At 39.1% G+C, this 13,719-nt stretch overlaps 1 protein-coding gene across 5 annotated transcripts in view; it reads right to left on the reverse strand.

The window, feature by feature from the left end:
* Positions 1–13,719, reverse strand: part of adgrl3 (adhesion G protein-coupled receptor L3) — a 1,193,186-nt gene that overhangs the window by 210,313 nt on the left and 969,154 nt on the right. For all 5 annotated transcript variants that reach the window (XM_031903606.1, XM_031903589.1, XM_031903595.1 and 2 more), the window contains one exon: positions 3,127–3,223. In XM_031903606.1, coding sequence (XP_031759466.1) covers positions 3,127–3,223 — 97 coding nt within the window. The remainder of the gene's footprint in view (positions 1–3,126; positions 3,224–13,719) is intronic.

The following is a 13,719-nucleotide window of genomic DNA, read 5'->3' on the forward strand; positions in this document are numbered from 1 at the left end:
GGAGCGGCCTATAGTATTTTTTAGAGTAATTTGGGGAAGGACCACAAATGTTTTAGGGGGCCCTGGCTAACAATGTCTGTGTGTCCTTTGTATTGATGTGAGGGGAGGGGCCATTGGGGGCATGGGAGGAGGGGGCCCAAAAAATGTTGTTGTGAGGGGCCCCGTGATTTGTGATGGTGGCCCTCTGTGTATGAATATATATATATACATATACATATATATATATATATATATATATATATATATATATATATATATATAGCAAAAAGATACTCCGCACTCACAGGACTTATAAGAAAATAAAAAATTTATTATTGGTCAAACAACTAACGTTTCGGCTGGCGCAGCAGCCTTTCTCAAAGGGCAATGGACTTTGAGAAAGGCTGCTGCGCCAGCCGAAATGTTAGTTGTTTGACCAATAATACATTTTTTATTTTCTTATAAGTCCTGTGAGTGCGGGGTATCTTTTTGCAGTATCTCTATTATAATTCTGCACCCAGGCATCCTTACTCTGCTGTTACGTGAGTGCCTGATCTCCTCTGACTTTGTATATATTTATGTTTATATATATATATATATATATATATGTATGTATAATATATTTAAAGAACATCTTGCAATATTATCTCACAGAACTTCAACTGGATATAGCACCTCAAGACCCTCCAGAGGCCCAAAACGATCCCCAGGCCCCTGATGCTCCCGAGGCCCCAGACGCTCCACAGGCCGAAGACTGGAAAGAGGCGAGTCCTCCTGCCGATCCAGACGAGGGAACATTACGTCAGACCGAAGATGTGGGGACCCAAACGACACCTGGGTGGACTGACCCCACACTTCGGTCCTTGCAGGAGGACCTTGCCTCCATGAAGGCCCAGTTGGCCAGAGTGGAGCAGAGCCTCGAGGAACTTAAAGCCAGCAAGGCCTAAGCAGTTTTTGTAAAATTTAAAATTTTTAAAAGATTTTATTGTTCGAATAAAAGTTGTTTTATTTTTGTACTTTTAAACAGGGTAATGTGTAATTATTTTGCCTTCATTCATGGTATTCTATACTTTCATGTAGTTTCTCCTCCACTCTTACATTTATCAGTAACAGCATCAATATTCTATATGGGTTAAATTTTTGCAAATATTCTGGCGACAATTTTGTCTTTAGGCCATTTCGCTGAATAGTAAAGCTTGCGTTAATTAGTACGTAGCGTATTTTCTGGCGAGTGTGATAACTGCCAATCAAATGTTTTGGCGCCAGAATAATTGCAGTATTATATTTGTCCCCGTTTACTAAACTGCCCATAACATATCTGGCATTTATTCTGTGTATAAGTTGTGCCACTAAATTTAAGCCACTTTAGTAAACAGACCCCTAAGTACTCCACAGCTTTGAGGACATAAGTTGCACACATAATAATAGGCATGCCATACATACATTGCATACAAATAAACTAAGTAGGAAAGAAGGCAAAAAGGAAGGAAAGTCAGTAAGCCAAAAGGAAAAGGCAGTTGAGTAGAAAAGCAGATGAGCAAGTGTTAAATAGAAAGATGAATGTAAGATATTTACCTGTATCTGGAGTCCTCTGCCAGCTTTTTTTTTCAGGACCCGCTTTATATCCTGGTACTGCTTTTTGCAGTGTTGGACACTGCGGAGACACACACCCACGCTATTAACGCGCTCCGCAATGTCCCTCCAGGCCTTCGATTTAACTGCAGTGGGCATCTTGGTGGCATATTTGCGGATGACCTTGTGGTACACCGGCATGAGCCCCTCTACCAGCGCCTCATTCTCAAACTCACTAAATTTGAGATTCCGGAGCCTGCTCTGCTGCTGCCTCTTCCTTTTGCCAGATGAGGTGGGGGAAAGCTCCTCGCTCTCTCCGCTGGCTTCCTCCGGATGGTATTCCCTGCCCTCAGCCTCAGACACATCAGGGCTACTAAGGTAAAGAGGCCTCTCTGTATCACTGCCGGAGCTGGGTGACACAGCAGTTGGAAGGTGCTCCCTCTTCTTGGCCACCTTTTTACCAGCCACAGTGCTCTCCATGATTTTTTTATACAACACCTCTCTCTCACTCTCTGTCTCACACTAGCAGTTCTGTGCTCTCCCAATGCAAATGCGCAAAATGGCGCTAGTTTTATGTGTAGCTCACATGCGTTAATTAGTGTGCATGTGAAAAGTACCCCGCCGCGAGTGCGTTAATTAGCGCGCATGCGAAAAGTACCGCGCGTGCGTTAATTAGCGCACGAAAATAGTCTAATAGACTAAAATAACGCATGCAGCATCGTGCGTAAATTAATGCAGGTATGCTTTAAGTGAATCGTGCATTAAGTTGTGAAAAATTAGACGCGCTAAAAAAATTTTTACCGCACTTTAGTGAATCGGCCCTAATGTGTTACCAGCACAGAAAAACAAAGTACTGTTCTTACAGCCAAAGAGGTGGCTCTGCCCTCGGTGCCAAGGTAGTAGTGACCAATGCTAGCTTAAGAACAAAACAAAAAAGTCAGAAGGGCTGTAGGGGACAACTGCATACACAAAATTTTGTACAAACTAAAAGTTAATATTGCATAAGAAAATGCCATACAATGCCATCCATAGTAACTTAATACATTTTTAATTCAAGTGCAGTGAACACAATTGCATTTGAGGTAAGTGTAGAGGAATGGAGGATGCAACAGCCAAGGCCTGGATTTGTGGCGAGGCCACAAAGGCCTGGGCCTAGGGTGGCACAAACATAGGAGCAGCATGCTGCCCCGCTGCAGGCAAATTTAAAAATGTTGCATTTTTTTTTGCGTGTGCGCGCGTGGGGGTTGTTTGCGCATTCACGTGGTGGGGGGAGAGATAGGGGGGCGTCCACAGTAGAAGTCCAGCGCTGGCAGCAGCAGCAACTCTAGAAATGGCACTGAGTCTGAATAAAGATACTCAAATGTATCAGTCTTCTCCCCTTTAGCTGTAAGCATTATCTGAATTCAAACTTTCCAAAAAATGGTATGTCTTCCTGTGGACTGATGTTGTGCACATTGTATTTTTGTTCATCAATACATATGTTTATGTTTCTGCTAAATAAAAATGATTTTCATTGCATAAAAACCACCATCAAAGTTAAAATTAGTTTGTTTGTTTTTAGGATTGTAAAATTACCTCTGTTCAGAGATGCTGAACTATTTATTTCTCCAGTAATAAAGGAAGACTCAGATTGCTTTCGAACAGTGTCATTCCACATCCGTCGAATTCGACTCTAAAACAGGAAAAAAAATACAGAATGCAGCTTAGTTTCTTGGCTAAGCAATTACATTTACAAGCATGACATTTTATATTTTAATTCTAATTTTCACATATACAGCATTGGATGCTAGCGTTAAGCCTTTCAATGCTAAAAGAAATTCACACTTCAGTTATGTTTACTGCCAGACAATTTTTTAACAGTTTCACCTGCATTGTTCTACATGAAAAAGCTGCTGGAAAGGTAGATTTTTTACCAACTCCCAAAGGTCCATAAGGACCCAATTAATCCACCTGGACACCCCATTTTTCTGGTGTAGGTTCCCTCACGGCAGGTCTGTCTAAAAATATATTGATTCTTTTTTTGTGCCTTTAGTTGTTACCATCTTATTTACGTGATACAAAAGATACACTTCTGGCGTTAACGGGTATTTGATGGGATGTTGATTGTATTTTCGTGACACTGGCTTTGATTCTGTGACTTTCTTATTATTTTTGGCCCCTCTGCTTCAATTTCCTGCAATTTCCAGCCGACCAAATCACTAATGGTATAGTAGCCGTTGGAAGGGTGACTGGTACCAGGGCTTTCTCTTGCAGCACTGGCTCTTTCTCCAACACAGGCTCAAACACAAACAGCTTCAAGTGCTCCTGATGCATCTGCTTACACTTAGGGGGCATATTTATTAAGCTGTACAAAACGAATTCTCTGAAAAAACGGCGTAAAAAGCTGTGTAATATAAACGGAGAAGATCACCATCTGAATGCCAGATTTTACGCCATTATTCAACATAAGTTCCGGCGGAAGAAAAATTACGCCGATTTTATATAGTTTTTTATACATCGAAGCCTGGCGATGTGTAGCTAATTTTCTCTGCACTCACCCATTATCAATATATATAGGACATTAAAACATTCTGTGCATTAAGCTACTAAGAAATGCCCTTCCCTTTAAGCAAAACAGGGATTGTTTGTCCATATATTGCAATATGCTTCAAAGTCATCCCTTCTGGCCAGTCCTACACTGACTTATGCGATTCATTAAGAATTCTACTGCTTCAATATACATTTAGCAAAGGGACTAAGTTTTACCTGCAACTTTCTTGCTTTCAAGGTTAAAACCCCCATATGGAGCAGTGGCCAGCTCCATGTTGTAGCTACCACCCTTCCCAGCTGCAGTCAGGTAATCCCAGTGGAGCCAATAAAAGGGCAACCATATGGAAATACTATGTTTGCCTTCTTATTTACTCAAAGATTTACTAGTGTATAAAATTCAGATAGACAGATTCAAAAAAGTAAAAATAAATACAATGGCGTTTATGTTTCAGAGTCACAAATAATTTACACAATTTAGGTCTATAGTAGATAAATAGATAAAATGCATTTATGAGTGAGTAGAAATCTATAGTAGATAGGTAAAACGCACCTGTAAGTGAAGTAACTATAGGTATAATCATATTTTACAAAATACATCAGACATAACATGATACGTCATAATCAAAATTGAGGCCATTTGGTTGTCTAGTGTTAAGATAGAAAATCCATTTAGTTTCTCTCTTTATGAGAGCGTTGACTATATTGCCTCCTCTTGGGCTAGGGATAACCTCGTCAATGCCTATAACAGATAGGTTATTTAAAGATATTTGAGCAGTCTTGAAAATGGTTAGCTATAGATGTATTAGACTTAGGGGCACATTTACTAACCCACGAATCCGAATTGGAAAAATTCCGATTGGAAAACGAACATTTTGAAACTTTTTCGTATTTTTTGCGATTTTTTTCGGCGCCTTTACGACTATTCAGAAATTGGCGCGACTTTTTCGTTACCAATACGATTTGCGCGAAAAAACGCGAGTTTTTTGTAGCCATTACGATGCGCTCGTATCTCCAACCTGGCCCAAGAAAAGTCACCATACTGAAGCTTGAATGAATCCGAATCTTTCGTACTCGGCGCGAAGGCTACGAAAAAGTTGTGACTTTTCGCGCAAGTAGTAACGCTACGAAAAAATCGCCAGATTTTGCGCAACATTCGGATTGGCAACGAAAAAGTCGCAACAATTTTCCGAAAAATCGCCAAATACCGATCATTACGAAAAAAACGCAATCAAACGCATTCGGCCCGTTCGTGAGTAAGTAAATGTGCCCCCTAATGTCAGTAACGTTTAAGACATGTTCTTGGATCCTTTCTTTTAACTTTCTATTAGTCTAGCCAACATACTGTTTCCCACATTTTGTACAAGTAAGAAGGTATATAACAGATTTCGTATTGCAATTTATAAAATGCCTAATTGAATACATTTTTTTAGTAGATGTTGACAAAAAAGTGTCCGTTTTTACCATAAAGTTGCAAGTAATACATCTTTTTGATCCACATTTAAAGCTTCCTTTTGTGTTTAGCCAAGTTTTTCCAAATTGGTTCGATTGAACCATACTAGGGGATAATTTATTCCCTATTGTTTCAGTTCTCCTTGATATAAATTTTAGACCATTATTAAGTATAGATCTAAGTATAGGATCTGTTTTCAGGATAACTAGATTATGGTCTATGATATTTGTTATTGCTTTGAACTGTGGACTGTAAGTGATCAGTAGATGCTGCTCGTGTAAAAGCAGTATTTAAAATATCCGAAATTTTTTTTTTAAATACTGCTTTTACACGAGCAGCATCTACTGATAGAGATAATCTTTTTGTCACGGTCGGCACCCAATGCCAGAACAAATGCTAAGCACCCTGGTCTAGGCTCGTGCTTCGCCAGTAGTGTGACCGCCTTTGGCTTCGGGAGGAGCCCTCAGCTACTCAGATGCCACCTGGACTTAAACGAGAGGTGCAGGGCAGGAGTTCTGGCCAGCAATGGGGCACGACAGTATAAAAAGTCTTAAGGCCAACGGTCACGGTACAGACTGGAGTTAGCAGATACGAAGTCAGACAGACCGGGTCGAGGCAGGCAGATAGCGAGGAACGTCAGGCAGGCAAGGGTCACACCGGGTAATCAGTCAGAAGGATTAAGCAGAATCAGTAGTCAAAAACAGGCACGGGTCAGGATACAGATATTCAGAATAGTCAAAGCCAGGCAGGGTCAAAACAGGAATCAGGAATAAGTAGAAGCTTAAAGCACAGATATAGGCACCAGAAATAAACCTATCACGGGCAAAGAAGCATTCCAGAAAACCCCTTTAAATACCCCTTTAATTTTTCAAATTTGGCGCCATTGCGCGCTGACGTCACGCGCCAGCGTGCCTGCACCTTTAAATAGCCGACGTGCGCGGCGCGCGCGCATTAGGAAGGAGCCGGCTAGAGGAGCGGCGTGGCAGGCGTCCCTGCCGATGGTGCGGCGGGCGTCCCCGCCGCACCGAGGGTAATTACACTTTTCAATAGATATAAAAAACAGTATAATATGGTTACATCATCTGACGATGTCTCTATAACTGTCATGTCTCCAGCACAGCTTCCATCATTTGCTGTTTATTGTTGCTCATTAGCAGTTAACTCCCTCTGCTGGCTGTTTGCTGCAAATGCAGCTATTCATTTCCTGTGTGACCTATAACCTATGGAACCACCATGCTTCCTGCCATGTGATGTTTGCAATGCTTTGTGGGAGCTCAGACTCCATTTTGTAGATCATGCTGCACAAGAAGCACACACTATCCAGCTTCTCCCCATGGTAGCATCGCTGGTAAGCATTATGGTCATAAAACTGGACTGAGCCACTATTAAAAAGCTGCTAGCTCCTCAGAGACACTGTGGCATATAATCAGATCCAGAAATGTTTTGTATGTTGCAGTTGTTTTTGTGTTAGTGTATTTCCCATATACTCATTGTACTTTATTTCATTTGTATTACAGTTTTACCACACTTATTTTCACAATCACCCAGTAAAGTTCTACAGATTTACCCTTTGTCTCTTTATTGGAGTGTGGGAAGGTTTAGCTGTATGTCAAGCTACATACTACCTCAGGGTAACACATGGTGAGGACAGAACAATAACCACAGAAATAACCTCAACTAAACTTAAAGAAACACCTCTTTCCCTATCCTGTATACTCACTTACAGTCCACAGTTCAAAGCAATAACAAATATCATAGACCATAATCTAGTTATCCTGAAAACAGATCCTATACTTAGATCTATACTTAATAATGGTCTAAAATTTATATCAAGGAGAACTGAAACAATAGGGAATAAATTATCCCCTAGTATGGTTCAATTGAACCAATTTGGAAAAACTTGGCTAAACACAAAAGGAAGCTTTAAATGTGGATCAAAAAGATGTATTACTTGCAACTTTATGGTAAAAACGGACACTTTTTTGTCAACATCTACTAAAAAAATGTATTCAATTAGGCATTTTATAAATTGCAATACGAAATCTGTTATATACCTTCTTACTTGTACAAAATGTGGGAAACAGTATGTTGGCCAGACTAATAGAAAGTTAAAAGAAAGGATCCGAGTCTTAAACATTACTGACATTAAGTCTAATACATCTATAGCTAACCATTTTCAAGACTGCTCAAATAGATCTTTAAATAACCTGTTATAGGCATTGACAAGGTTATCCCTAGCCCAAGAGGAGGCAATATAGTCAATGCTCTCATAAAGAGAGAAACTAAATGGATTTTCTATCTTAACACTAGACAACCAAATGGCCTCAATTTTGATTAAGACGTATCATGTTATGTCTGATGTATTTTGTAAAATATGATTATACCTATAGTTACTTCACTTACAGGTGTGTTTTACCTATCTACTATAGATTTCTACTCATAAATGTATTTTATCTATTTATCTACTATAGACCTAAATTGTGTAAATTATTTGTGACTCTGAAACATAAACGCCATTGTATTTATTTTTACTTTTTTGAATCTGTCTATCTGAATTTTATACACTAGTAAATCTTTGAGTAAATAAGAAGGCAAACATAGTATTTCCATATATATGACATTATGTATAAATTGTATAAACTTTGATCATCCTTCTATTTACCCATTAATATATATATCTGTATATATAGTAAAGACTTTTTCTGCTTGAACACATATGCATCTCCTTTTTGGCCTTTTTTTTTATGTGCCTGTCACCTAATTAACCACCTAAGCTTCTGGTTGGTTAATTACATTTACATCAGCTAATTACTTTGGCAAAACTATTGGCTCCTTATGTCTTAAATACTGTGTGTATGTCATTCAGCCTATGATTAAGTACCTTAAGGTATGAAACGCGTTAGGCTTAGCTGTATTATGTGTTAAGCTTTAATAAAACGTTGTGATTTTGAGCACCCGGGTCCATCTATACTGCGGGTGAGATACTTGTAACATTTATGAGCATATGCTTTACCTTTCTGTCTGTGATAAATATGCCCCTTAGCATCCTATCCGGCACTGGGGAAAAATTAGCTTGCTATGTCCCATTGAGTAATGACATGGAGTTCATCAAGGGAAATTGGAAGATGGCATCATACTTACTCCATGTTGGTAAGTTTCCATCCTATTTTTGGTTTTCAGAAGATTCTTACAGAGACACTGGTAGGGCGTTTGGGTTGGTCTTTTAAAGACACAAACTACCAAACTGCAAAGCTTTCTAAAATCTATGATGACATTTTTGAAAATCATCTCAAAACTCCCACTTTGCAGTCTCCCAATTCTCATTAAGTACCAAGATATAAATATATCCTAAATATAAATGCCATGGGTCTACTGAACAGTTTGATGACCATTATGCATAAGTTTATCAAGGTATGTGGGATTTATGGGCTCCAAAATTATGTTGTAAAATTCATATGATCTATCACGTCTGCCATTTCAGGTTCTGCAAAATTAACACATGTACTGCATTTTATTTAACACACAATGGTAACCTACATAGCAATTTAGGCTGAAAAAAAGGTATGTCCATCTAACTGCTAATTGCTCACTGATCCAGCAGAAAGCAAAAAAAATAAGCCTTTCCAGTTTGGCTCCATGGGAGAGGATTTGGAAATATAAAATATTTTCTCAGCAGCAGAGTGAAACTCCAAAGCACCTGATCAATTAACCCTTTCCCTGCCAGAATAGTCACTTTTGGTTGATTTCATTGCATTGAACTTGCTTTTTTGTAGGCTGTTTTGTAAAATAATGGGAGAAAATAAAAAAAGAAAATTATTTAAAAAATGGCTTCATGGTTCTGAAGGTAAAGTATGGAACCCTGAAGACCTGGCTATAACTATGCAACAAAGCACCAGTCAAAGCCCATGTCAAGAATTCTTTCTGTCAACACATTCACTGGTATGGTGGCTATAAAGATGACCTGATATTGTTTTGGAATGGTCCTGAGGATATATTGCAGCAGTTTTTGAAATACACTTATGACAATGATCTTAACGTTTGACTTTACTTTGTCGTACAATAGATCACATATTTGTTTTTTAGATGTCTCTTAACCGGTGATGATTTGACACATACTATTAATACACATGAATTCCACTGAGAAAGGTGGCATGCAATCTCCTATAGGACAGCATTTTGGTCTGTGCACAGAAAAAAGCATTTGAGACTTAAGTGGAAAAGTCATTGAAAAAATTAAAACCAACCTTAGGAGAGGACCAAGAGGACCAGAGGCTGCATCTATACATTCCTAGAAAATACAATAACTGAACTGAAATACATCCAGTTCAGTTATTGAACTACAGCTGCATCAAGTGTATAACAAGCCTGAAGTTAAACTACAGCCTGCATTAGCACAGGTATCAGATCCAGCAAAAGTAAGGTGCCACAGTTGTCGGGACAGTCACTTGTGTGAAAACTGTCATTTACAAAATGCTGTGTGTCACAAATGCAAGCATTGTGGCCACATACAAAGAGTCTGCCACCAAGTTGATATTACATCTCCCAACTGTCCTGATTTTCATGGGACAGTCCATATTTTTACAGCCCACAGTCCAGGATTCTTATTAAAAAGTCCCTCATTTCCCTTTGCTCTCCTGCACTAAACGCTAAAAAAATACTAGATTTCTTGAACTTAATTAGATAAGTAGGTTTTTGGCAGAGAGACAAAAGCCGTAGATACAATTGTAACTAATAAGATTACTAGGTCTCTTGGGGGAACTGAGACTTGCATCTTAAAGGGCAATTTCACTTTTATTAGCAAAACTGTAATAACACATATAAAAAGACCCCCAAAACCCCCAGAAATGTGTTTAAACTTTACATAACCTGCCAAATTTTGTAAAATGGGAGCAGTATTCAGAGGGTGTGGTCACAAAATGGGGTAGTCGGAAAAATGTTGCCGGGCTTTGCAATTTTTAAATCTTGGTAGGTATGTGATAAGCCACAGAGACCCAAGCAAGCCAGAGCAACTCCATCTGGGGATGCAACCCATATAGTAAAAATCCAAAATGACACTGCTGAAAAGGAAGCAAAAACATATTTATGTTTCTGAAATTATAGATAGAGAAAATCAGCCAATGCACAAAAAGAAATACAATGATCATAGGCGGATTTTCAATAAGGCCAAGGGAGGATAAGCCTCCCCAAACCTGCTTGGCACCTTAAAAAAACAAAAAAAAACCTCACTCCTTTCTGCACTGTCCTGCAAATCTTCTGTTCCTGCAAGCCGATTCTGCTGTGCTCCGACTGGATCTTTCTTCTTGTGGATTCTCCAATCAGAGCACAGCTTTCTTGACAGACAGTAAAATTTACCAAATCAAAGCACAGATGAACACAGGGATCGGGAGATTTTGCAAACTGAAGGCAGTGCAGAAATGAAGACTGAAAAGAAGAATCTGCAGACTGTAAACTTTACCTGAGAACCAACTCTCAAATTTTGCTGCAGATTTCATCCCACTCCCACAGGCACTACACACAGGCACTATACAGTTCTAAAGGCTGGATCACTAGTTGAAATTAAATTGTTTTTTGCCTGACCTGACATTTATAATATCCCTATCCCCTACCCTGACAGATGGATGGTAAGTTAACTCTTTCCCCCTTAAAAAGCTCATTGTGCTTTTATATATTTGTTGTTTTTTGCACTTACTATTTTGTTTTTTACTTTTGCCATTGTTTTGTTCATTTCTAGTAAGTTACTGTGGAGCCAAAGTTGTGTATCAGTGCCAGTGTTATAGTGCCAGGGCCTGAATATCTGCCATCAGTACCCACTGCTTCTCACTGCATATAATGTGCTGGTTTTGTAAATACAGACTGCATCTCACTGTATATAATGTGCCTGGGATATCAGTACCCACTGCCTCTCTCTCTATAAAACTAACTAAAACACATCTAAAGGGGAGGTTCACTTTTAAGTTAACGTTTAATATGTTATAGCATGGCCTATTTCTAGCAACTTTGAAATTGGTCTTCCTAATTAATTTTTTTATAGTTCTTGAATAATTTGCCTCTCTCTTCTGCCTCTTTCCAGCTTTCAAATGGGGGGTCACTAACCCCGGCAGCCAAAAAGTATTGCTCTGCGAGACTACAAATGTATTATTATTGTTATTTTTTATTACTTATTTTTCCATGCAGACCCCTTAACTATACATATTCCCATCTCTTGTTTAAACCACTACCTGGTTGCTAGGATAAATTAAACCCTAGCAACGAGATAGCTGCTGAAATGCAAAATGGAGAGGTGCTGAACAAAAAGCTAAATAACTGTAAAACTATTAAAAATAAAAGAGGACCAATTGCAATTTGTCTCAGAATATCAATGCCTACATTATATTAAAAATTAATATAAAGGTGAACTACCCCTTTCAGCTAACTGATCCCAAATACAAATGGATGGAGAACCCCTCACAGAAGTGCCTGTATGAATATTTTTACATCCTAAGCATTTTAGGGTAAAAAAGCTCTCCCATCCAGTCAGTGGGAACCGCAAGAGGTAGTTGGGAGGTTCATTTTTTACACCAGCAGCGAATCCACTAAGTCTCACATTAGCTGTAGGTCAGTCTCTGTATGGCCAATCTTTAGCCTCCCCAAACAAAAAAGTCACCCTCCGCCTATGACAATGATGTAATACTACAAGGATCTAAGTGTGGAATGGGGGTTATTACAGGCTATTACTTAAATTCAGAGGAAACTTTCTATGCAGTATGGCCCACTAATTGCCCACCTATACCTGTGTTTAAAGAAGTCCTTGGCAAATTTTTGGGCTTCTTAATATCATTCCAGCTGGATCTCAAAAATGTTCTAATATTTGTGAATATAAATGCACAGTCAACAAGGCATTACAGGAACATTCATATCAAATTTCTGCTGTCAATTAAATACTCAGCACCTTGGCTAATGGAAAGTTATTTGCCAAACTTGATTAAGCGCAAGCATACCAGCAATTGCCAGTGGATGATGCAGCTACTGGTGCACAAAAAATTATCACACACAAAGGAGCATTTAAAGAACATGTAAACCCGACACACAAAAATGTAATCAGTGAACAGCCTCTTTGAAATCTTTCAATACCTGCCACACTGGTTGTCCAGAGGTTAATAGTAAATGCTGCAGCATCCCCTTAATCACTTAGATTTTCTTCTCCTCCTGTAACCCACTCGGCTTCCTCCCTCAGAAATTTGCTTTGGCTGTTGGCTTGTGGTCATGCTCAGTCGTTCTAAGCTCAGACTACTAAACACACCCCCCAGTCTAGCAGCCAGTGAAGAGATGGCATTGCTGGTCCCCATAGAAACTCAGCTCTAGCTGTCTGCTTCAATTTTTTTCTCCCAACCTCCTCCGCTGAGCTCAACTCAAACAAAGCAGAACTTTTATCAGAGACAGTTCTGCCTCTTTGAGCCTGTATTCTTAATGAAATGTATGCTGAATAAGGGTCTGTGTGTGTATGCTGTTTGCACATTTAAATGTATCTGATTATGTATCAGAGGAAAAATGGCCACTGGGTGAAAGCTGCTATTTGCTTTAGGAAAATGTGATGGCGCTAGCAAACGGAGGGGATCTATGCACTACAAATAATGACATTTGGGAGGGGGAGGCATGCCCAACTGATATACATTGTAGGCAAATGTAGGCTTTACATGTCCTTTAAAGCTACTAAATTGCAATTTGCAGTTTGCTTTGCACCAGAGGTGTTACAAAAATTGATGGATGACCTCCTTTCCAGCCTGCCAGGGGTGGTGCCATATTTTCATGATGTCCTCATTCTAGCAGACTTTATGGAATCATTAACTGCAAGGGTAAGAGCAGTTTTACAGAGATTTGCAAAATGCTGGGTTAAATGAAAAAAAAAAAAATGTTTTTTTGGGTTACCAAGTGTTGAGTTCCTGGAATACAAATTTGATGCAAATAACGAAAGCAAGCATTTAATGATGCCAAGAGACTTTAATAATCAGACAGTGTGCTAGCACATAAAGATCTGCATGAATCTGTAATGCTTACATGTGATGCTTCTTCCCATGGAATATGGGTTAATTCATACTGTAAGTGGTAGCTGTGAGGCTCCCATTGCATTTTATTTATAGACCACAAGTACCACAGACATGAATTATGCTCAGATTGATAAGGAAGCTCTAGCCATTGTGGCAGGTGTAAAA

The sequence above is a fragment of the Xenopus tropicalis genome, chromosome 1, assembly GCF_000004195.4.
Source record: "Xenopus tropicalis strain Nigerian chromosome 1, UCB_Xtro_10.0, whole genome shotgun sequence".
NCBI lineage: Eukaryota > Metazoa > Chordata > Amphibia > Anura > Pipidae > Xenopus > Xenopus tropicalis.